This window comes from Oncorhynchus kisutch, linkage group LG10 (genome assembly GCF_002021735.2).
Source record: "Oncorhynchus kisutch isolate 150728-3 linkage group LG10, Okis_V2, whole genome shotgun sequence".
Lineage (NCBI taxonomy): Eukaryota > Metazoa > Chordata > Actinopteri > Salmoniformes > Salmonidae > Oncorhynchus > Oncorhynchus kisutch.
Window position 1 is genome coordinate 2,519,132 of NC_034183.2, and position 26,127 is coordinate 2,545,258.

Sequence of the window (26,127 nt, forward strand, 5' to 3'; positions counted from 1 at the left end):
CATGGATAACATTTTTTGTGCCCAGTATGAAGCAAGTTAGAGGTTAGTTTCGTGAGCTAATGCTAACTAGCGTTAGCGCAACGACTAAGAAGTCTATGAGTATCTGATAGCAGTAATCCCTTTAAGGTAATGTTTGAATGGAGAAAACTGATGCGAGAGCGACGCTGCCTTTCTTTCCATCCTATCGGTATCGACACATGACTCATGACTGAAAATGCATGTTACATCTTTGGCAGTTGTAGGAAAGATGCATCGTTAAAACACAGTTGCCCTTAGTTTGAAGATGTAATCCGGAGACAGGTGTTTTCTCCATCTCTTTAGCTGTCATACTCTAATTTCGTTCCGTCGCTATTGGAAACAGGGCCCAGATAGTGAATGTAGACTCAGTTCTAGTACTCTATTTACCAGGGAATATGTTTACCCACTGGGCAAAATGTCTTATCTCAGTCAATATGTTTACCCACTGGGCAAAATGACTTCTCAGTCAATATGTTTACCTACTGGGCAAAATGACTTATCTCAATCAATATGTTTACCTACTGGGCAAAATGACTTATCTCAGTCAATATGTTTACCTACTGGGCAAATGACTTATCTCAGTCAATATGTTTACCTACTGGGCAAATGACTTATCTCTGTCAATATGTTTACCTACTGGGCAAAATGACTTATCTCAGGAAATATGTGTCCCAAATCAGGAAACTAGGCGTATGTCGCAAGTTACGACTTCACAGGAGAGCCATTTGGCTTAATAACAAACTTGTATGCCATCTCTAAATACGAATACAATTGTTAAATTACGAGCCTTGTTAGTTAAGCGACAGAAAAAGCAAGCAACCTTCCCACTAGCCATGATTGGCTGAGGGCTGAGATAATGAGTAGGCTGGACATGCCGAGAGAGGAGTTCGGATTGGTCTGCCACAGAAGCTCGTCAGTTTGTGTTGGTTATCCTGTCAAACGTGGCTTTTAAAAACAAATGTATTGTGTAGTGGAGCTGCATAAGTGTTGCTCTCCACTTTCTGGAGGATCAAGTTTTGAAATCAGTGGAATTAGAGTATGATAACTAAAGAGATGGAGAAAACACCTGTCTCTGGATTACATCTTCAAACTAAGGGCAACCGTGGCATGGCATTCCTGGCAGGGAGACACGTCCATGCACGATAATGTATACAGGTAAGATAGTCCAGCGTTAGCTAGCTACATTTTCAGATATTACTCATTTTCTAATTTTGACAGAAAGTGGTTTAATTTCAAGCTAAAGTGTACTGTTAGCTAGCGAGCTATATGTCTTAAGCTAAAGTGTACTGCTAGCTAGCTAGCTAATGTAGCTGACATTATTATTTGTTTCCCAGAGCGGTTTGCTGTTCCAGTTAGAGTCTAATGTTAGCTAGCTAACAAGGAACCTGGTTAGTTAACTAACAATATACCAGTCTACTGTAGTTACCAGTCTAAATACCAGTCTACTGTAGTTACCAGTCTATATACCGGTCTAGTGTAGTTACCAGTCTATATACCAGTCTACTGTAGTTACCAGTCTATATACCAGTCTAGTGTAGTTACCAGTCTATATACCAGTCTAGTGTAGTTATCAGTCTGTATACCAGTCTACTGTAGTTACCAGTCTACTGTAGTTACCAGTCTATATACCAGTCTACTGTACTTATCAGTCTATATACCAGTCTACTGTAGTTACCAGTCTATATACCAGTCTACTGTAGTTACCAGTCTATATACCAGTCTACTGTAGTTATCAGTCTATATACCAGTCTAGTGTAGTTATCAGTCAATATATCAGTCTACTGTAGTTATCAGTCTATATATCAGTCTAGTGTAGTTATCAGTCTGTATACCAGTCTACTGTAGTTACCAGTCTACTGTAGTTACCAGTCTATATAGTAGTCTACTGTAGTTATCAGTCTATATATCAGTATACTGTAGTTACCAGTCTATATACCAGTCTACTGTAGTTACCAGTCTATATACCAGTCTACTGTAGTTATCAGTCTATATACCAGTCTAGTGTAGTTATCAGTCTATATACCAGTCTAGTGTAGTTATCAGTCTACTGTAGTTACCAGTCTATATACCAGTCTACTGTAGTTATCAGTCTATATACCAGTCTACTGTAGTTACCAGTCTATATACCAGTATAGTGTAGTTACCAGTCTATATACCAGTCTATATACCAGTCTACTGTAGTTACCAGTCTATATACCAGTCTACTGTTGTTACCAGTCCATATACCAGTCTACTGTAGTTACCAGTCTACTGTAGTTACCAGTCTACTGTAGTTACCAGTCTATATACCAGTCTACTGTAGTTACCAGTCTATATACCAGTCTACTGTAGTTCCAGTCTATATACCAGTCTACTGTAGTTATCAGTCTATATACCAGTCTACTGTAGTTACCGGTCTATATACCAGTCTACTGTAGTTCCAGTCTATATACCAGTCTACTGTTGTTACCAGTCTATATACCAGTCTACTGTAGTTATCAGTCTGTATAACAGTCTAGTGTAGTTATCAGTCTATATACCAGTCTACTGTTGTTACCAGTCCATATACCAGTCTACTGTAGTTCCAGTCTATATACCAGTCTACTGTTGTTACCAGTCTATATACCAGTCTACTGTAGTTATCAGTCTGTATAACAGTCTAGTGTAGTTATCAGTCTATATACCAGTCTACTGTAGTTACCAGTCTATATACCAGTCTACTGTAGTTCCAGTCTATATACCAGTCTACTGTTGTTACCAGTCTATATACCAGTCTACTGTAGTTCCAGTCTATATACCAGTCTACTGTTGTTTACCAGTCCATATACCAGTCTACTGTAGTTCCAGTCTATATACCAGTCTACTGTTGTTACCAGTCTATATACCAGTCTACTGTAGTTATCAGTCTGTATACCAGTCTAGTGTAGGTATCAGTCTATATACCAGTCTACTGTAGTTATCAGTCTATATACCAGTCTACTGTAGTTACCAGTCTACTGTAGTTACCAGTCTATATACCAGTCTACTGTAGTTACCAGTGTACTGTTGTTACCAGTCCATATACCAGTCTACTGTAGTTACCAGTCTATATACCAGTCTACTGTTGTTACCAGTCCATATACCAGTCTACTGTAGTTACCAGTCCATATACCAGTCTACTGTAGTTATCAGTCCATATACCAGTCTACTGTTGTTACCAGTCCATATACCAGTCTACTGTAGTTCCAGTCCATATACCAGTCTACTGTAGTTATCAGTCTATATACCAGTCTACTGTAGTTCCAGTCTATATACCAGTCTACTGTTGTTACCAGTCCATATACCAGTCTACTGTAGTTACCAGTCTATATACCAGTCTACTGTAGTTCCAGTCCATATACCAGTCTAGTGTAGTTACCAGTCCATATACCAGTCTATATACCAGTCTACTGTTGTTACCAGTCTATATACCAGTCTACTGTAGTTACCAGTCCATATACCAGTCTACTGTTGTTACCAGTCCATATACCAGTCTACTGTAGTTACCAGTCTATATACCAGTCTACTGTAGTTCCAGTCTATATACCAGTCTACTGTTGTTACCAGTCCATATACCAGTCTACTGTAGTTACCAGTCTATATACCAGTCTACTGTAGTTCCAGTCCATATACCAGTCTAGTGTAGTTACCAGTCCATATACCAGTCTATATACCAGTCTACTGTTGTTACCAGTCTATATACCAGTCTACTGTAGTTACCAGTCCATATACCAGTCTATATACCAGTCTACTGTTGTTACCAGTCTATATACCAGTCTACTGTTGTTACCAGTCTATATACCAGTCTACTGTTGTTACCAGTCTATATACCAGTCTACTGTTGTTACCAGTCTATATACCAGTCTATATACCAGTCTACTGTAGTTACCAGTCTATATACCAGTCTAGTGTTGTTACCAGTCCATATACCAGTCTATATACCAGTCTACTGTTGTTACCAGTCCATACACCAGTCTACTGTAGTTACCAGTCTATATACCAGTCTACTGTAGTTACCAGTCTATATACCAGTCTAGTGTAGTTACCAGTCCATATACCAGTCTACTGTAGTTACCAGTCTATATACCAGTCTACTGTAGTTACCAGTCTATATACCAGTCTACTGTAGTTACCAGTCTATATACCAGTCTACTGTAGTTCCAGTCTATATACCAGTCTACTGTTGTTACCAGTCCATATACCAGTCTACTGTAGTTACCAGTCTACTGTTGTTACCAGTCCATATACCAGTCTACTGTTGTTACCAGTCTATATACCAGTCTACTGTTGTTACCAGTCCATATACCAGTCTACTGTTGTTACCAGTCCATATACCAGTCTACTGTTGTTACCAGTCCATATACCAGTCTACTGTTGTTACCAGTCCATATACCAGTCTATATACCAGTCTACTGTAGTTACCAGTCTATATACCAGTCTACTGTTGTTACCAGTCCATATACCAGTCTATATACCAGTCTACTGTAGTTACCAGTCTATATACCAGTCTACTGTAGTGTGTTTTTGTAAATCCAAAATAAGTAAAAAATCAGGTCATCCTTTGTTCTCTTTTTAACAGGCCTAAAGCAGAATGTTTGTTCAAACAACAGTAAAATATTGGAGGAGCAGAATAGAATAAATCTAACTTGTTTGAAGGTAAGACCCAGGTGAAGGTAAGACCCAGGTGAAGGTAAGACCCAGGTGAAGGTAAGACCCAGGTGCAGACGATGTTGAAGTAACAAAAGTTTATTAAATCGAACGCGGGCAGTCGAAGGTACAGGACGTTAGACAGGCTCAGGGTCAGGGTAGACAGAGGAAGGTAATCCAGAGTACTGGGGAAAAGGTACAGGACAGTAGGCAGGCTCAGGGTCAGGGTAGACAGAGGAAGGCTCAGGGTCAGGGCAGGCAGAGGAAGGCTCAGGGTCAGGGTAGACAGAGGAAGGCTCAGGGTCAGGGTAGACAGAGGAAGGTAGAGTACTGGGGAAAAGGTACGGGACAGGAGACAGGCTCAGGTTCAGGGCAGGAAGAAAGGTCAAAACCAGGAAAACTAGAAAACAGGCACTATAGACAGGACAGGAGCAAAGGGAAAAATGCTGGTAGGTATGAATGAACAAAACGAACTGGCAACAGACAAACAGAGAACACAGGTATAAATACCCAGGGGATAATGGGGAAGATGGGTGACACCTGGAGGGGGGTGGAGACAATCACAAGGATAGGTGAAACAGATCAGGGTGTGACAAACTCATTAGATTAGCAAGATAAAGTAACTCATTGGATTAGCAGGATAGAGTAACTCATTGGATTAGCAGGATAGAGTAACTCATTGGATTAGCAGGATAGAGTAACTCATTGGATTAGCAGGATAGAGTAACCCATTGGATTAGCAGGATAGAGTAACTCATTGGATTAGCAGGGTAGAGTAACTCATTGGATTAGCAGAATAGAGTAACTCATTGGATTAGCAGGATAGAGTAACTCATTGGATTAGCAGGATAGAGTAACTCATTGGATTAGCAGGATAGAGTAACTCATTGGATTAGCAGGATAGAGTAACTCATTGGATTAGCAGGATAGAGTAACTCATTGGATTAGCAGAATAGAGTAACTCATTGGATTAGCAGGATAGAGTAACTCATTGGATTAGCAGGATAGAGTAACTCATTGGATTAGCAGGATAGAGTAACTCATTGGATTAGCAGGATAGAGTAACCCATTGGATTAGCAGGATAGAGTAACTCATTGGATTAGCAGGATAGAGTAACTCATTGGATTAGCAGGATAGAGTAACTAATTGGATTAGCAGGATAGAGTAACCCATTGGATTAGCAGGGTAGAGTAACTCATTGGATTAGCAGAATAGAGTAACTCATTGGATTAGCAGGATAGAGTAACTCATTGGATTAGCAGGATAGAGTAACTCATTGGATTAGCAGGATAGAGTAACTCATTGGATTAGCAGGATAGAGTAACCCATTGGATTAGCAGGATAGAGTAACTCATTGGATTAGCAGGATAGAGTAACTCATTGGATTAGCAGGATAGAGTAACTCATTGGATTAGCAGGATAGAGTAACTCATTGGATTAGCAGGATAGAGTAACCCATTGGATTAGCAGGGTAGAGTAACTCATTGGATTAGCAGGATAGAGTAACTCATTGGATTAGCAGGATAGAGTAACTCATTGGATTAGCAGGATAGAGTAACTCATTGGATTAGCAGGATAGAGTAACCCATTGGATTAGCAGGGTAGAGTAACTCATTGGATTAGCAGGATAGAGTAACTCATTGGATTAGCAGGATAGAGTAACTCATTGGATTAGCAGGGTAGAGTAACTCATTGGATTAGCAGGATAGAGTAACCCATTGGATTAGCAGGGTAGAGTAACTCATTGGATTAGCAGGATAGAGTAACTCATTGGATTAGCAGGATAGAGTAACTCATTGGATTAGCAGGATAGAGTAACTCATTGGATTAGCAGGATAGAGTAACTCATTGGATTAGCAGGATAGAGTAACTCATTGGATTAGCAGGATAGAGTAACTCATTGGATTAGCAGGATAGAGTAACCCATTGGATTAGCAGGGTAGAGTAACTCATTGGATTAGCAGGATAGAGTAACTCATTGGATTAGCAGGATAGAGTAACTCATTGGATTAGCAGGATAGAGTAACTCATTGGATTAGCAGGGTAGAGTAACTCATTGGATTAGCAGGGTAGAGTAACTCATTGGATTAGCAGGGTAGAGTAACCCATTGGATTAGCAGGATAGAGTAACTCATTGGATTAGCAGGGTAGAGTAACTCATTGGATTAGCAGGATAGAGTAACTCATTGGATTAGCAGGATAGAGTAACTCATTGGATTAGCAGGATAGAGTAACTCATTGGATTAGCAGGATAGAGTAACTCATTGGATTAGCAGGGTAGAGTAACTCATTGGATTAGCAGGGTAGAGTAACTCATTGGATTAGCAGGGTAGAGTAACTCATTGGATTAGCAGGGTAGAGTAACCCATTGGATTAGCAGGATAGAGTAACTCATTGGATTAGCAGGGTAGAGTAACCCATTGGATTAGCAGGATAGAGTAACTCATTGGATTAGCAGGGTAGAGTAACCCATTGGATTAGCAGGATAGAGTAACCCATTGCATTGTCTGTGTTCGATAATATGAGCCTTGAAGCATTAAAAACCACTTAAATCTGAATATAGAACATGAACAACTAATAATGACTTCCACGTATTATACAAGCATCCATACATCCATACAAATATACAATTTCTACTTTCTTTACATGAACAACCAAAAGTGTTCAGGTTGTAATTCACATGACAGAGCCATCTCCTCTCACTAGGTTTCCTGTTGATTGTGTTGAGAAGACGGATGCTAATCTCACTATGTTTCCTGCTGACTGTGTTGAGAGGACGGATGCTAATCTCACTAGGTTTCCTGCTGACTGTGTTGAGAGGACGGATGCTAATCTCACTAGGTTTCCTGTTGACTGTGTTGAGAGGACGGATGCTAATCTCACTAGGTTTCCTGTTGACTGCGTTGAGAGGACGGAGGACGGATGCTAATCTCACTAGGTTTCCTGTTGACTGTGTTGAGAGGACGGATGCTAATCTCACTAGGTTTCCTGTTGACTGCGTTGAGAGGACGGAGGACGGATGCTAATCTCACTATGTTTCCTGTTGACTGTGTTGAGAGGACGGATGCTAATCTCACTAGGTTTCCTGTTGACTGTGTTGAGAGGACGGATGCTAATCTCACTAGGTTTCCTGTTGACTGCGTTGAGAGGACGGAGGACGGATGCTAATCTCACTAGGTTTCCTGTTGACTGTGTTGAGAGGACGGATGCTAATCTCACTAGGTTTCCTGTTGACTGTGTTGAGAGGACGGATGCTAATCTCACTAGGTTTCCTGTTGACTGTGTTGAGAGGACGGATGCTAATCTCACTAGGTTTCCTGCTGACTGTATTGAGAGGACGGATGCTAATCTCACTAGGTTTCCTGTTGACTGTGTTGAGAGGACGGATGCTAATCTCACTAGGTTTCCTGCTGACTGTGTTGAGAGGACGGATGCTAATCTCACTAGGTTTCCTGCTGACTGTGTTGAGAGGACGGATGCTAATCTCTCTAGGTTTCCTGCTGACTGTGTTGAGAGGACGGATGCTAATCTCACTAGGTTTCCTGCTGACTGTGTTGAGAGGACGGAGGACGGCTGCTAATACTGTCGCTTTCTTTGAGTCTCTCTCTAAAAGAGAATGTCTCAGCAATATTCAGATTAGATTTTCACTGAAGGTTATTTGTCAGAGAGACACTGATAATGTCATTTAGTTGAAGGGAGAGACAGGGAGAGACAGGGAGAGACAGGGAGAGACAGGGAGAGACATGGAGAGACAGGGAGAGGCAGGGAGCGGCAGGGATAGGCAGGGAGAGACAGGGAGAGGTAGTAAGAGGCAGGGAGAGACAGGGAGAGGTAGGAAGAGGCAGGGAGAGGTAGGAAGGGGCAGGGTAGGAGGCAGGGAGAGACAGTGAGAGACAGAGAGAAGCAAGGAGAGGCAGGGAGAGACAGGGAGAGGCAGGGAGAGACAGGGAGAGGTAGGAAGGGGCAGGGTAGGAGGCAGGGAGAGACAGCGAGAGATAGAGAGAAGCAAGGAGAGGCAGGGAGAGACAGGGAGAGGCAGGGAGAGACAGGGAGAGGCAGGGAGAGGTAGTAAGAGGCAGGGTAGAGGCAGGGAGAGACAGGGAGAGACAGGGAGAGGCAGGGAGAGGCAGGTAAAGGCAGGGAGAGGTAGGGAGAGGCAGGGAGAGACAGGGAGAGGCAGGGAGAGACAGGGAGAGGACGGGAGAGGCAGGGAGAGACAGAGAGAGGCAGGGAGAGGCAGGGTAGAAGACAGGGAGAGGCAGGGAGAGACAGGGAGAGACAGGGAGATGTAGGAAGGGGCAGGGTAGGAGGCAGGGAGAGACAGCAAGAGATAGAGAGAAGCAAGGAGAGGCAGGGAGAGACAGGGAGAGGCAGGGAGAGACAGGGAGAGACAGGGAGAGGCAGGGAGAGGTAGTAAGAGGCAGGGTAGAGGCAGGGAGAGACAGGGAGAGGCAGGGAGAGGCAGGTAAAGGCAGGGAGAGGTAGGGAGAGGCAGGGAGAGACAGGGAGAGGCAGGGAGAGGCAGGGAGAGACAGGGAGAGACAGGGAGAGGACGGGAGAGGCATGGAGAGGCAGGGAGAGACAGAGAGAGACAGGGAGAGGCAGGGTAGAAGACAGGGAGAGGCAGGGAGAGACAGGGAGAGACAGGGAGATGTAGGAAGAGGCAGGGTAGGAGGAAGGGAGAGGCAGGGTAGTAGGCAGGGACAGGCAGGGAGAGACAGGGAGAGGCAGGGAGAGACAGGGAGAGGCAGGGTAGGAGACAGGATAGTAAGAGGCAGGGTAGGAGGAAGGGAGAGGCAGGGTAGGAGGCAGGGATAGACAGGGTGGGACATGGAGAGACAGTGAGAGACAGGGAGAGACGGGGAGAGACAGGGAGAAGCAGGAGAGACCATTCTCCGTTCTGACCGAAGAGACCGTTCTCCGTTCTGGGCGAAGAGACCGTTCTCCGTTCTGGGCGAAGAGACCGTTCTCCGTTCTGGGCGAAGAGACCGTTCTCCGTTCTGACTGAAGAGACCGTTCTCCGTTCTGACCGAAGAGACCGTTCTCTGTTCTGACCGAAGAGACCGTTCTCTGTTCTGAGCGAAGAGACCGTTCTCTGTTCTGAGCGAAGAGACCGTTCTCTGTTCTGAGCGAAGAGACCGTTCTCCGTTCTTTTAGTTTTCCCTGCCTCACAGAGACAGAGAAGACATCACTGTAACTAGGTTAGAGACTGGAAGGAGGCAGGGAGAGAGAGGGAGAGAGGGAGGGAGAGAGAAGGAGAGAGAGAGAAGGAGGAAGAAGGAGGGACAGGAGGAGAGGAGGGCTACTTGCCTTGGTTGCAGAGAGAAGGGACAGGAGGAGAGGAGGGCTACTTGCCTTGGTTACAGAGAGAAGGGACAGGAGGAGAGGAGGGCTACTTGCCTTGGTTGCACAGGGAGCCATAGAAGCCGGACAAACAGTCACAGTGACCAGTCACATGATGGCACGATCCAGAGCTGTGGACACACTGTGGACATGACTGGCTACAGCGGTGCCCATAGAACCCAGGAGAACAGACTAAGGAAAGGAGAGACAGAGGAGATAGAGGAGAGGAAGAGGAGAGAGAGGAGGAGGAGGGGAGGTAGGAGAGGAGAGGAGAAGAGGAGAAGAGGAGAATAGATGAGGAGGAATAGATGATGAGGAAGAGATGAGGAGGAAGAGATGAGGAAGAAGAGATGAAGAGATGAGGAGAAGAGATGAAGAGATGAGGAGAAGAGATGAGGAGAAGAGATGAAGAGGAAGAGATGAGTAGGTAGAGATGAGGAGAAGAGATGAAGAAGAAGAGATGAGGAAGAAGAGATGAGGAGGAAGAGATGAGGAGGAAGAGATGAGGAGGAAGAGATGAGGAGGAAGAGATGAGGAAGAAGAGATGAGGAGGAAGAGATGAGGAGGAAGAGATGAGGAGGAAGAGATGAGGAGGAAGAGATGAGGAAGAAGAGATGTGGAGGAAGAGATGAGGAAGAAGAGATGAGGAGGAAGAGATGAGGAGGAAGAGATGAGGAGGAAGAGATGAAGAGATGAGGAGAAGAGATGAAGAGGAAGAGATGAGGAGGAAGAGATGAGGAGGAAGAGATGAGGAGGAAGAGATGAAGAGATGAGGAGAAGAGATGAAGAGGAAGAGATGAGGAGAAGAGATGAAGAGATGAGGAGGAAGAGATGAGGAGGAAGAGATGAGCAAGAAGAGATGAGGAGGAAGAGATGACGAGAAGAGATGACGAGAAGAGATGAGGAGGAAGAGATGATGAGAAGAGATGAGCAGGAAGAGAAAGAGAGGAAGAGGGACACAAATAAAACTCTAATCATTCCAGTCCTTCATATTGTTTGAAACAGAATGACTAATTAGTCAGGACAGTCATGAAAGACCAATTTATTCTATTGTATTAATGTGTTTGCAGCTTGTGTGCAGCTTAACAAATAGGAATAAGAGATGTTTTCCTTTTTAAACATGACTGTCAAAAGTACAAGATAAATAAAATGTTGTTTCACAGTTTACTTTTCTGGCGTGGTAAAGGCACGACTAACCCATCTGATATATCGAACAAGATACCGCGGAATCATTGAACTGGCCCCGCCATCCGTTCTAATGCTCTAAACACAGTACATTTAACTAAATACTATCCACTATATTCAATAACACTGCAATCCGCTGCAAAGACATCGGAGAACAAAATAACTGGCTTGCTACTCAGTCTGTAGTCTGTTTGTCCATCCTGTCTCCACCTCTCACGCTATCGTCATTGTTCTATATTTAAAACCTATTTTAGTTAAATAGCCTTTGAGGTTGTGTCTGTCCACATTGTCTCTTAGTAATGAAGACAACAGGTCTGAGTGGTTGTGTCTGTCCACATTGTCTCCTAGTAATGAAGACAACAGGTCTGAGTGGTTGTGTCTGTCCACCTTGTCTCCTAGTAATGAAGACAACAGGTCTGAGTGGTTGTGTCTGTCCACATTGTCTCTTAGTAATGAAGACAACAGGTCTGAATGGTTGTCTGTCCACCTTGTCTCTTAGTAATGAAGACAACAGGTCTGAGTGGTTGTCTGTCCACATTGTCTCTTAGTAATGAAGACAACAGGTCTGAGTGGTTGTGTCTGTCCACATTGTCTCTTAGTAATGAAGACAACAGGTCTGAATGGTTGTCTGTCCACCTTGTCTCTTAGTAATGAAGACAACAGGTCTGAGTGGTTGTCTGTCCACATTGTCTCTTAGTAATGAAGACAACAGGTCTGAGTGGTTGTGTCTGTCCACCTTGTCTCTTAGTAATGAAGACAACAGGTCTGAGTGGTTGTGTCTGTCCACATAGTCTCTTAGTAATGAAGACAACAGGTCTGAGTGGTTGTCTGTCCACATTGTCTCTTAGTAAAGAAGACAACAGGTCTGAGTGGTTGTGTCTGTCCACCTTGTCTCCTAGTAATGAAGACAACAGGTCTGAGTGGTTGTCTGTCCACATTGTCTCTTAGTAATGAAGACAACAGGTCTGAGTGGTTGTGTCTGTCCACATTGTCTCTTAGTAATGAAGACAACAGGTCTGAGTGGTTGTCTGTCCACATTGTCTCTTAGTAATGAAGACAACAGGTCTGAGTGGTTGTCTGTCCACATTGTCTCTTAGTAAAGAAGACAACAGGTCTGAGTGGTTGTGTCTGTCCACCTTGTCTCCTAGTAATGAAGACAACAGGTCTGAGTGGTTGTGTCTGTCCACATTGTCTCCTAGTAATGAAGACAACAGGTCTGAGTGGTTGTGTCCACATTGTCTCCTAGTAATGAAGACAACAGGTCTGACAGAGGGAGATTAATCATCTCTAAACACACACTCCTTAACATTGTGTGTGGTTGTGTCTCTCCCTCTCTGTTAAATTCCACTTTAATCACGGCCCAGACAGACACATGGCATGAGGACACACTTCACTCCAACTCTCCCCTTCTCTCTCTCTTAAATTCCACTTTGTCTGATGTTTACAGGTTTGCCCCTGTGAAGATCACCTCTAATCAGTGAACTCATCACTTGAGTCAGACCTCCACTCAGGGCCGAGCCAGAGAAGCCCAGCAGAGACCAGAGATACAAGAGAAACCTCAGGCGACCAGCTCCCTCAGACCCAAGATCCCAGACCCCAGCCACTCAGAGGGACAGCCAGGGCATTATAGCCCAGTCTTCCAGCCAATCAGAGGGAGAGCCAGGGCATTATAGCCCAGTCTTCCAGCCAAGCAGACAAGGGTCTGTGTCCCATATGGCACCCTGCTCCCTACAGAGCCTTCAGAGAGTACTCACACCCAATACTTCAGAGAGTACTCACACCCAGTTACTTCAGAGAGTACTCACACCCATTTACTTCAGAGAGTACTCACACCCAATACTTCAGAGAGTACTCACACCCATTTACTTCAGAGAGTACTCACACCCAATACTTCAGAGAGTACTCACACCCAATACTTCAGAGAGTACTCACACCCAATACTTCAGAGAGTACTCACACCCAGTTACTTCAGAGAGTACTCACACCCAATACTTCAGAGAGTACTCACACCCAATACTTCAGAGAGTATTCACACCCAATACTTCAGAGAGTACTCACACCCAGTTACTTCAGAGAGTACTCACACCCCTGGACTTTTTACACATGTTATTGTGTTACAGCCTGAATTTAAAATGTATTACATTGAGATGTTGTGTCACTGGCCTACACACAATACCCCATAATGACATCACAATACACCATAATGACATCGTAATACCCCATAATGACATCACAATTCCCCATAATGACATCACAATACCCCATAATGTCAAAGTGGAATTATGTTTTTAGACATTTTCACATTCAACCCCTTTTGTTATATCAAGCCTAAATCAGTTCAGGAGTAAACATTTGCTTAACAAGTCACATTATGTACAGTGCAGTAAGTAAGTGTTTAACATGATTTTTAAATGACTATTCCATCTCTGTGTCCCACAAAATGATCTGTGAGGTCCCTCCTGTTTGCAATAAGGCACTAAATTAACACCGTAACAAACGTGGCAAATTAACTTGATGTCCTAAATACAAAGTGTTATATTTAGAGCAAATCCAACAACACATTACTCAGTGCCACTCTCCATATTTTTCAAGCACGGTGGTGGCTGCATCATGTTATGGGTATGCTTGTCATCGGCAAGGACTAATGAGTTTATATTGTTATAAAAAAATAAATTAGACAGAACTAAGCACAAGCAAAATCCTAGAGGAAAACCTAGTTCAGTCTGCTTTCCACCAGAAACTGGGAGATGAATTCATCTTTCAGCAGGACAATAACCTAAAACACAAGGCCAAATATACACTGGAGTTGCCTACCAAGATGACATTGAATGTCCCTGAGTTGATTAGTTACACTTTTGACATAAATCACCTTGAAAATCTATGGCAAGACCTGAAAATGGCTGTCTAGCAATGATCAACAACCATCACATGCTTATAATATAAGGTAAAATAACAGAACAAGTAATAATACTCAATGAGAAACAACCATTAAGCCACAGGTGCCAGTTAAGGTTAGAGGTCAGGGTACATACCTCTCTTGCAGGAGGTCCCTCTGTAACCCGGGGAACAGACACAGGTACCATCCTCAGGTGAGCAGGATCCTCTATTCTGACAGGAGCAGGTGACGGAGCAGTTTGGACCCCACAACCCCTGAGGACACACACTGTCACACCGGATACCTGTAGACAGACACACACACAACCACACACAATCAGAACCCCTGAGGACGCACACTGACACAGTGGATACCTGTAGGGCTGGGGAGTAGGGAGTAGGGCTGGGGAGTAGGGAGTAGGGCTAGGGAGTAGGGAGTAGGGCTAGGGAGTAGGGAGTAGGGCTAGGGAGTAGGGCTAGGGAGTGGGGAGTAGGGCTGGGGAGTAGGGAGTAGGGCTAGGGAGTAGGGCTAGGGAGTGGGGAGTAGGGAGTAGGGCTAGGGAGTAAGGCTAGGGAGTGGGGAGTAGGGAGTAGGGCTAGGGAGTGGGGAGTAGGGAGTAGGGCTAGGGAGTAGGGCTAGGGAGTAGGGAGTAGGGCTAGGGAGTGGGGAGTAGAGAGTAGGGCTAGGGAGTAGGAAGAAGGGAGTAGTGAGTAGAGCTAGGGAGTAGGGAGTAGGGCTAGGGAGTAGGGCTAGGGAGTAGGGCTAGGGAGTGGGGAGTAGGGAGTAGGGCTAGGGAGTAGGGAGTAGGGCTAGGGAGTAGGGAGTAGGGCTAGGGAGTAGGGCTAGGGAGTAGGGAGTAGGGCTAGGGAGTAGGGCTAGGGAGTAGGGAGTGGGGAGTAGGGAGTAGGGCTAGGGAGTAGGGCTAGGGAGTAGGGAGTAGGGAGTAGGGTAGGGAGTGGGGAGTAGGGAGTAGTGCTAGGGAGTGGGGGGTAGGGAGTAGGGCTAGGGAGTAGAGACTAGGGCTAGGGAGTAGAGAGTAGGGCTAGGGAGTAGAGAGTAGGGCTAGGGAGTAGAGAGTAGGGCTAGGGAGTAGAGAGTAGTGAGTAGGGCTAGGGAGTAATAACACATATGGAATCATGTAGTAACCAAAAAAAAGGGTTAAATAAATCAAAATATATTAAATATTTGAGATTCTTCAAAGTAGCCACCCAAAGCTTTGCCTTGATTACAGCTTTACAATGTTAATTCATAGTTTTGATGTCTTCACTATTATTCTATACAATGTAGAAAATAGTAAAAATAAAGAAAAAAACCCTTGAATGAGTAGGTGTGTCCAAACGTTTGACTGGTAGTGTACATAGAGATCAGGGCAAGGCACACGTGGAGATGAATACAGGAACCCTTCTATCCCTCTACTCAGTGTGAGACGATCCTACAGAGAGCAGCAAGGCAGAAACACTGTATCCAGTGAGGTCCTTGTGTTCTAAAAATAGTCGTCCCCCCCCCCCCCCCCCCCCCCCCCCCGTTGGAGTTCTCGAGTACTCCCCCCCCCCCCCCCCAAAAAAAAAAATCATGAGGGTACTTGAACAGTGGAAAAATATCAAATGCCCATCCCTACAGACACCCACAAATCACCCTTTCAAGCTCCTGCAGCCTCTCCCTCTGTTCCAGAGAGACAGCTCATTTGAGATGTACTTTGACAGAGAAGAGAGCCTCAGAGACACAGAGAGCAGAGCAGCTGGGCTCTGTGACCATTAAAACCACATTAAGAAGAATACTTTGAATTAAAGAACAGCTAATCTCTGGGGACGATCCTCACACAGTATATAGTACAGTACTTGGGTCCCTTTTGAGGGGGAGGCAGAAGGGTGAGGTGAGGTGGTGGTGGAGGAAGAGAGGAGGAGAGGTGAGTTAGTCAGAAACAGTCCTTTTTTGGAGAGCCAGAGGGCTAAGAGATGGTGGGCGGAGGGGGGATGGGAAGGAGGTGTGAGGACAGGAGGGTGAGCAGGGGGGAAGAAGTTAGTCAGGAACATGCAGACTGATCTTCAAAGTGAGGCTTGATTCAGAGGCTGTTTGAGGTTCTGTTCTTTCTACTAGACCCCGGTAGAATAAAACATGCATCTCAAATTAAACCATATTCCCTTTATAGTGCACTGCATTTGACCAGGGCCCCTAGGGACTATGAATGGAATAGGGTGTCTGACCAGGGCCCCTAGGGACTATGAATGGAATAGGGTGTCTGACCAGGGCCCCTAGGGGACTATGAATGGAATAGGGTGTCTGACCAGGGCCCCTAGGGACTATGAATGGAATAGGGTGTCTGACCAGGGCCCCTAGGAACTATGAAGGAAATAGGGTGTCTGACCAGGGCCCCTAGGGACTATGAAGGAAATAGGGTGTATGACCAGGGCCCCTAGGGACTATGAAGGAAATAGGGTGTCTGACCAGGGCCCCTAGGGACTATGAAGGAAATAGGGCGTCTGACCAGGGCCCCTAGGAACTGTGAAGGGAATAGGGCGTCTGACCAGGGCCCTGTAGCACAATCAAAAAAGTTATTGGACATTGTCAAGTCCATGGAGAATAAGAGCACCTCCTCCCAGCTGCCCACTGCACTGAGACTAGGAAACACTGTCACCACTGATAAATCCACCATAATTGAGAATTTCAATTAGTATTTTTCTACAGCTAGCCATGCTTTCCACCTGGCTACTCCTACCCCGGCCAACAGCCCTGCGCTCCCCACAGCAACTTGCCCAAACCTCCCCCACATCTCCTTCACCCAAATCCAGATAGCCGATTTTCTGAAAGAGCTGCAAAATCTGGACCCCTACAAATCAGTCGGGCTAGACAATCTGGACCCTCTCTTTCTAAAATTATCTGCCGAAATTGTTGCAACCCCTGTTACTAGCCTGTTCAACCTCTCTTTCGTATCGTCTGAGATTCCCATAAACTGGAAAGCTGCCGCGGTCATCCCCCTCTTCAAATGGGGAGACACTCTTGACCCAAACTGCTGCAGACCTATATCTATCCTACCCTGCCTTTCTAAGGTCTTTGAAAGCCAAGTCAACAAACAGATCACCGACCATTTCGAATCCCACCATACCTTCTCCGCTATGCAATTTGGTTTCAGAGCTGGTCATGGGTGCACCTCAGCCACGCTCAAGGTCCTAAACGACATCATCATCACTGCCTTGCCTGGTTCACCAACTACTTCTCTGATAGAGTTCAGTGTGTCAAAAGGGAGGGCCTGTTGTCCGGACCTCTGGCAGTCTCTATGGGGGTACCACAGGGTTCAATTCTCAGGCCGACTCTTTTCTTTGCATACATCAGTGATGTCGCTCTTGTTGCTGGTGATTCTCTGATCCACCTCTACGCCGACGACTACATTCTGTATACATCTGGCCCTTCTTTGGACACTGTGTTAACAAACCTCCTGACAAGCTTCAATGCCATACAACTCTCCTTCCGTGGCCTCCAACTGCTCTTAAATACAAGTAAAACTAAATGCATGCTCTTCAACCGATCGCTGCCTGCACCTGCCCGCCTGTCCAACATCACTACTCTGGACGGCTCTGACTTAGAATACGTGGACAACTACAAATACCTAGGTATCTGGTTAGACTGTAAACTCTCCTTCCAGACTCACATTAAACATCTCCAATCATTAAATTAAATAAAGAATTGGCTTCCTATTTCGCAACAAAGCATTCTTCACTCATGCTGCCAAACTTACCCTTGTAAAACTGACTATCCTACCGATCCTTGACTTCGACAATGTCATTTACAAAATAGCCTCAAACATTCTACTCAACAAATTGGATGCAGTCTATCACAGTGCAATCCGTTTTGTCACCAAAGCCCCATATACTACCCACCACTGCGGCCTGTACGCTCTCGTTGGCTGGCCCTCGCTTCATACTCGTCGCCAAACCCACTGGCTCCATGTCATCTACAAGACCCTGCTAGGTAAAGCCCCGCCTTATCTCAGCTTGCTGGTCACCATAGCATCTCCCACCTGTAGCACGCGCTCCAGCTGGTATATCTCTCTAGTCACCCCCAAAACCAATTCTTCCTTTGGCCACCTCTCCTTCCAGTTCTCTGCTGCCAATGACTGGAACGAACTGCAAAAAATCACTAAAGCTGGAGACTCTTACCTCCCTCACTAGCTTTAAGCTGCAGCTGTCAGAGCAGCTCACAGATCTCTGCACCTGTACATAGCTCATCTGTAAATAGTCCATCCAACTACCTCATCCCCATACTGTATTTATTGATTTATCTTTATCTGCACCCCAGTATCTCTACTTGCACATTCATCTTCTGCACATCCTACCATTCCAGTGTAATTACTTCGCCACCATGGCCTATTTATTGCCTTATCCTACCTCATTTGCACCCCAGTATCTCCAGTGTTTAATTGCTATATTGTAATTACTTTGCCACCATGGCCTATTTATTGTCTTACCTGCCTTATCTCACCTCATCTGCACATGCTGTATATAGACCTTTCTACTGTATTATTGACTGTATGTTTGTTTTACTCCATGTGTAACTCTGTGTTGTTGTATGTGTCGCACTGCTTTGCTTTATCTTGGCCAGGTCGCAGTTGTAAATGAGAACTTGTCCTCAACTAGCCTACCTGGTTAAATAAAGGTGTTCTCAACTTGACTACCTGGTTAAATAAAGGTGTTCTCAACTAGCCTACCTGGTTAAATAAAGGTGAAATAAAAAAACTAAAAATAGGGACTATGAAGGGAATAGGGTGTCTGATCAGGGCCCCTAGGGACTATGAAGGGAATAGGGTGTCTGACCAGGGCCCCTAGGGACTATGAATGGAATAGGGTGTCTGACCAGGGCCCCTAGGGACTATGAATGGAATAGGGTGTCTGACCAGGGCCCCTAGGGGCTATGAATGGAATAGGGTGTCTGATCAGGGCCCCTAGGGACTATGAATGGAATAGGGTGTCTGACGAGGGCCCCTAGGGACTATGAATGGAATAGGGTGTCTGACCAGGGCCCCTAGGGACTATGAATGGAATAGGGTGTCTGACGAGGGCCCCTAGAGACTATGAATGGAATAGGGTGTCTGACCAGGGCCCTTAGGGACTATGAAGGGGATAGGGTGTCTGACGAGGGCCCCTAGGGACTATGAAGGGAATAAGGTGTCTGACCAGGGCCCCTAGGGACTATGAATGGAATAGGGTGTCTGACCAGGGCCCCTAGGGACTATGAATGGAATAGGGTGCCTTTCGCTCTCTTTACTGTCAGCCAATAAATACAGAGAGAACCTCTTTGAGCCAGATCGTGATAAACACAGACCCTTCGACAGGCTGGCAAGGGAGGAGAGGAGAGGGAGAGGCGAGGGAGAGGGATAGGAGAAGGGGGGGAGAGGGAGATGAGAGGAGAGGGAGAGGAAAGAGAGGAAAGAGAGAGGAGGGGGAGAAGAGAGGGAGAGGCGAGGGAGAGGCGAAGGGGGGGAGAGGAGAGGGAGATGAGAGGGAGAGGAGGGGAAGAGGAGGGGGAGAGGAGAGGGAGAGGAGAGGGAGAGGAGAGGGAGAGTGTCAAGTCTCTTCAGAGAAGGGCTAGAGGTCCCACCGCCCAATTAGAGCTGAGCAACATACACACACACACACAGACACATGCAAATTCATCTACAAATGAATGATTTATTTTCCTATTCCAGCTGTGCTATTTTATCACAAGGTTACGCCCTTCCAATGGCGGGGTTATGAAAACTCAGAGTTGACTGGTGTAAGCTGGTGTAGCCTGCGGTAGACTGGTGTAGCCTGGTGTAGCCTGGTATAGACTGGTGTAGCCTGCTGTAGCCTGGTGTAGCCTGGTGTAGCCAGGTGTAACCTGGTGTAGCCTGGTGTAGCCTGGTGTAGCAGCTGTAGACTGGTGTAGCCTGCTGTAGACTGGTGTAGCCTGGTGTAGCAGCTGTAGCCTGGTGTAACAGCTGTAGACTGGTGTAGCAGCTGTAGACTGGTGTAGCCTGGTGTAGCCTGGTGTTGCAGCTGTAGACTGGTGTAGCCTGGTGTAGACTGGTGTAGCCTGCTGTAGCCTGGTGTAGCCTGGTGTAGCAGCTGTAGCCTGGTGTAGCCTGGTGTAGCCTGCTGTAGCCTGGTGTATCCTGGTGTAGCCTGGTGTAGCAGCTGTAGACTGGTGTAGCAGCTGTAGACTGGTGTAGCAGCTGTAGACTGGTGTAGCCTGGTGTAGCCTGGTGTAGCCTGGTGTAGCCAGGTGTAACCTGGTGTAGCCTGGTGTAGCCTGGTGTAGCAGCTGTAGACTGGTGTAGCCTGCTGTAGACTGGTGTAGCCTGGTGTAGCAGCTGTAGCCTGGTGTAACAGCTGTAGACTGGTGTAGCAGCTGTAGACTGGTGTAGCCTGGTGTAGCCTGGTGTTGCAGCTGTAGACTGGTGTAGCCTGGTGTAGACTGGTGTAGCCTGCTGTAGCCTGGTGTAGCCTGGTGTAGCAGCTGTAACTGGTGTAGCCTGGTGTAGCCTGGTGTAGACTGGTGTAGCCTGGTGTAGCCTGGTGTTGCCTGGTGTAGCAGCTGTAGACTGGTGTAGCAGCTGTAGACTGGTGTAGACTCGTGTAGCCACGTGTAGCCTGGTGTAGACTGGTGTAGCCTGCTGTAGTAGCAGTTGTAGCCTGGTGTAGTCTGGTGTAGCCTGGTGTAGCAGCTGTAACTGGTGTAGCCTGGTGTAGCCTGGTGTAGCCTGCTGTAGCCTGGTGTAGCCTGGTGTAGCAGCTGTAGACTGGTGTAGCCTGGTGTAGCCTGCTGTAGCCTGGTGTAGCCTGGTGTAGCAGCTGTAGACTGGTGTAGCCTGGTGTAGCAGCTGTAGACTGGTGTAGACTGGTGTAGCCTGGTGTAGACTGGTGTAGCCTGGTGTAGCAGCTGTAGACTGGTGTAGCCTGGTGTAGCAGCTGTAGCCTGGTGTAGCCTGGTGTAGACTGGTGTAGACTAGTGTAGACTGGTGTAGACTGGTGTAGCAGCTGTAGACTGGTGTAGCCTGGTGTAGCCTGCTGTAGACTGGTTTAGCCTGGTGTAGCACCTGTAGCCTGGTGTAGCAGCTGTAGACTGGTGTAGCCTGGTGTAGCACCTGTAGCCTGGTGTAGCCTGGTGTAGCAGCTGTAGACTGGTGTAGCCTGGTGTAGCCTGGTGTAGCAGCTGTAGACTGTTGTAGCAGCTGTAGACTGGTGTAGACTGGTGTAGCAGCTGTAGACTGGTGTAGCCTGGTGTAGCCTGGTGTAGGCTGGTGTAGCAGCTGTAGACTGGTGTAGCAGCTGTAGACTGGTGTAGCAGCTGTAGACTGGTGTAGACTGGTGTAGCAGCTGTAGCCTGGTGTAGCAGCTGTAGACTGGTATAGCCTGGTGTAGCCTGGTGTAGGCTGGTGTAGCAGCTGTAGACTGGTGTAGCAGCTGTAGACTGGTGTAGCAGCTGTAGACTGGTGTAGACTGGTGTAGCAGCTGTAGCCTGGTGTAGCAGCTGTAGCCTGGTGTAGCAGCTGTAGACTGGTATAGCCTGGTGTAGACTGGTATAGACTTGTGTAGACTAGTGTAGACTTGTGTAGACTGGTGTAGCCTGGTGTAACCTGGTGTAGCCTGGTGTAGCAGCTGTAAACTGGTATAGCCTGGTGTAGACTGGTATAGACTTGTGTAGACTAGTGTAGACTTGTGTAGACTGGTGTAGCCTGGTGTAACCTGGTGTAGCCTGGTGTAGCCTGGTGTAGACTGGTGTAGCCTGGTGTAGACTGGTGTAGCCTGGTGTAGCCTGCTGTAGCCTGGTGTAGCAGCTGTAGACTGGTGTAGCCTGGTGTAGCCTGCTGTAGCCTGGTGTATCCTGGTGTAGCCTGGTGTAGCAGCTGTAGACTGGTGTAGCAGCTGTAGACTGGTGTAGCAGCTGTAGACTGGTGTAGCCTGGTGTAGCCTGGTGTAGCCTGGTGTAGCAGCTGTAGACTGGTGTAGCCTGGTGTAGCTGGTGTAGCCTGGTGTAGCCTGGTGTAGACTGGTGTAGACTGGTGTAGCCTGGTGTAGCAGCTGTAGCCTGGTGTAGCCTGGTGTAGCCTGGTGTAACCTGCTGTAGCCTGGTGTAGCCTGGTGTAGACTGGTGTAACCTGGTGTAGCCTGCTGTAGCCTGGTGTAGCCTGGTGTAGCAGCTGTAGACTGGTGTAGCCTGGTGTAGCAGCTGTAGACTGGTGTAGACTGGTGTAGCCTGGTGTAGACTGGTGTAGCCTGGTGTAGCAGCTGTAGACTGGTGTAGCCTGGTGTAGCAGCTGTAGACTGGTGTAGCCTGGTGTAGCCTGGTGTATACTGGTGTAGCCTGCTGTAGCCTGGTGTAGCCTGCTGTAGCCTGCTGTAGCCTGGTGTAGCCTGCTGTAGCCTGGTGTAGCCTGGTGTAGCAGCTGTAGACTGGTGTAGCCTGGTGTAGCTGGTGTAGCCTGGTGTAGCCTGGTGTAGACTGGTGTAGACTGGTGTAGCCTGGTGTAGCAGCTGTAGCCTGGTGTAGCCTGGTGTAACCTGCTGTAGCCTGGTGTAGCCTGGTGTAGACTGGTGTAACCTGGTGTAGCCTGGTGTAGCCTGGTGTAGCTGGTGTGGCTGCTGTAGCCTGGTGTAGCTGCTGTAGACTGGTGTAGCCTGGTGTAGCCTGGTGTAGACTGGTGTAGCCTGCTGTAGCCTGGTGTAGCCTGCTGTAGCCTGGTGTAGCCTGCTGTAGCCTGCTGTAGCCTGGTGTAGCCTGCTGTAGCCTGCTGTAACCTGGTGTAGCCTGGTGTAGCCTGGTGTAGCAGCTGTAGCCTGGTGTAGCCTGGTGTAGCCTGGTATAGCAGCTGTAGACTGGTGTAGCCTGGTGTAGCCTGGTGTAGCCTGGTGTAGACTGGTGTAGCCTGGTGTAGCAGCTGTAGACTGGTGTAGCTGCTGTAGCCTGGTGTAGCTGCTGTAGACTGGTGTAGCCTGGTGTAGCCTGGTGTAGCTGGTGTAGCTGCTGTAGCCTGGTGTAGCTGCTATAGCCTGGTGTAGCTGCTGTAGCCTGGTGTAGCCTGGTGTAGACTGGTGTAGACTGGTGTTGCATCTGTAGCAAGGTGTCGACTGGTGTAACCTGGTGTAGCTGCTGTGGCCTGGTGTAGCCTGGTGTAGCCTGGTGTAGACTGGTGTAGCTGCTCTAGGTGACATCCTGATACATGCTCCTGACTCAGTGCGAAGTCACTGTGTTAGAGGAGGAAGGGCTAATAGCAGGAGACTACCTCAGTTACAAGACGCCATTGCGTGTGTGTGGTCTCCAGGGGCTTACTCTGACATGTTGTTTATCATCCCCCTGTCAGAATGATGTCTCTCATTAAGTCAACATTATTTCTCTCTGCAGGTAGGGATTCTTTCTCCCTCCCTCTTTTCACTTCACTCTGTACTGTATCTCTTCTCCGTCCCTCTTCTCTGTCTCAATCGTGATCTCTCCCTTTCTCGCTCTCTCTTGCTCTGTCCACAGATACCCTCTATGTCACCCTCCAGGTTAATACCACCCTGTCTGTCACCCTCCAGGTTAATACCACCCTGTCTGTCACCCTTCAGGTTAATACCACCCTGTCTGTCACTCTCCAGGTTAATACCACCCTCTCTGTCACTCTCCAGGTTAATACCACCCTCTCTGTCACTCTCCAGGTTAATACCACCCTCTCTGTCACTCTCCAGGTTAATACCACCCTGTCTGTCACTCTCCAGGTTAATACCACCCTCTCTGTCACTCTCCAGGTTAATACCACCCTCTGTGTCACTCTCCAGGTTAATACCACCCTCTCTGTCACTCTCCAGGTTAATACCACCCTCTCTGTCACTCTCCAGGTTAATACCACCCTCTCTGTCACTCTCCAGGTTAATACCACCCTGTCTGTCACTCTCCAGGTTAATACCACCCTCTGTGTCACTCTCCAGGTTAATACCACCCTCTGTGTCACTCTCCAGGTTAATACCACCCTCTCTGTCACTCTCCAGGTTAATACCACCCTCTCTGTCACTCTCCAGGTTAATACCACCCTCTGTGTCACTCTCCAGGTTAATAACACCCTCTCTGTCACTCTCCAGGTTAATACCACCCTCTCTGTCACCCTCCAGGTTAATAACACCCTCTCTGTCACTCTCCAGGTTAATACCACCCTCTGTGTCACTCTCCAGGTTAATAACACCCTCTCTGTCACTCTCCAGGTTAATACCACCCTCTCTGTCACCCTCCAGGTTAATAACACCCTCTCTGTCACTCTCCAGGTTAATACCACCCTCTGTGTCACTCTCCAGGTTACTACAACCCTCTCTGTCACTCTCCATGTGAATTTGTCCCTCTGTGTCACTCTCCAGGTTAATGTCTCATGCCCCAGTGAGGCCCCCTCCTCCTATCCTGTCTGTCTCTCCTCAGTGAGGTCCCCTCCTCATATCCTGTATGTCTCTCTCCCCAGTGAGGTCCCCTCCTCTTGTCCTGTGTGTCTCTGCATCTCCATCTCCACTAAGCTAGCCTCATAGTCCTATCCTGTACCCTCCTGTCCCTGTCCACATGCAGGTCCTCTCAGCCCTCCAACCCTGCACTCTGCTAGCCCGTCCGGGTTGGGGAGCTCTCAGCCCTCCAGCCCTGCTGCACCCTGGTGACTCAATTAACCCAGACAGATGGCATAGAGTCTCCAAACCTGTACAGTGTTTAGAATGTGAGATCCCTGCCTCCCTCCCCTCCCCATCGTCCTTCACTCTCTCCTCTCTGCCTCCCTCCCTCTCTACTTCCTTTTCTCCCCTTCATCCTTCCTTTCTTCCCGATCCTCCCTCCCTCCCACCATCCTCCCTCCCTCCCTCCCTCCCACCATCCTCCCTCCCCTTCCTCCCTCCCTCCCATCATTCTCTCTCCCTCCCTCCCATCATCCTCCCTCCCTCCTTCCGTCCCGTTTGGTATGGGCTCCTCAGAACATATCATAACAGTCTATAAGCCCTGAGCTCAAGAGGTAGAGTAGAGCAGAACAGAGAGGACCACTGAGACTCGACAGCTTTGACCTTTATACTCAATCCATTCCTCTCCTCTGTCTCCTCTTACTATCTCCCTGTACTGAGATATGGTCCACTGCTATCCTGAGTCCTACCTATCTCCCTGAGTCCACTGCTATGCTGAGTCCTTCCTATCTCCCTGAGTCCACTGCTATCCTGAGTCCTTCCTATCTCCCTGAGTCCACTGCTATCCTGAGTCCTTCCTATCTCCCTGAGTCCACTGCTATCCTGAGTCCTTCCTTTCTCCCTGAGTCTACTGCTATCCTGAGTCCTTCCTATCTCCCTGAATCCACTGCTATCCTGAGTCCTTCCTATCTCCCAGAGTCCACTGCTATCCTGAGTCCTTCCTATCTCCCTGAGTCCACTGCTATCCTGAGTCCACCTTATCTCCCTGAGTCCACTGCTATCCTGAGTCCTTCCTATCTCCCTGAGTCCACTGCTATCCTGAGTCCTTCCTATCTCCCTGAGTCTACTGCTATCCTGAGTCCACCTTATCTCCCGGAGTCCACTGCTATCCTGAGTCCACTGCTATCCTGAGTCCAACCTATCTCCCTGTACTGAGACATGATCCACTGATATCCTGAGTCCTTCCTATCTCCCTGAGTCCTTCCTATCTCCCTGAGTCCACTGCTATCCTGAGTCCTTACTATCTCCCTGAGTCCACTGCCAATGAGAGACGGTCAGTCCCACAGGTGCTACTACACAATTGTTTTATTTTGGGGGGGGTTTCTCAGTGTTGATTGCTGTCCCCCTCCATTTAGGCTACTAAATGGATCTCCCAGGTACGACTTGGCCGACAGGCCATGATGAATAATTGTGAATATCTAGATTATAGACAGTATTTACTGCACATACCCTTTTATGTTCTCTGTACATGGAACACTTCATAGCTTAATAAAAATGGAGAACTTTATTAATAAATATGCTTAAGGTCAAATAAACCATAACATATTAAAATATATTGCTCCGAAAGATCCAGTATTCTACCTGTTTAGGCTTGTATACTGTTGTTATAGTGACTTTTATTCTTCATTACCCACCTTAACTCATTG

At 47.2% G+C, this 26,127-nt stretch overlaps 1 protein-coding gene across 1 annotated transcript in view; it reads right to left on the reverse strand.

Annotated features, from left to right (window-relative positions):
* LOC109882723 (multiple EGF-like-domains 11) overlaps positions 1-26,127 on the reverse strand; it is a 183,049-nt gene that overhangs the window by 45,186 nt on the left and 111,736 nt on the right. Inside the window, exons 11-12 of the mRNA XM_031832825.1 lie at positions 14,224-14,370; positions 10,064-10,198 (exon numbers count right to left, since the gene is read on the reverse strand). Of these exons, the coding sequence (XP_031688685.1) occupies positions 10,064-10,198; positions 14,224-14,370 (282 nt within the window). The remainder of the gene's footprint in view (positions 1-10,063; positions 10,199-14,223; positions 14,371-26,127) is intronic.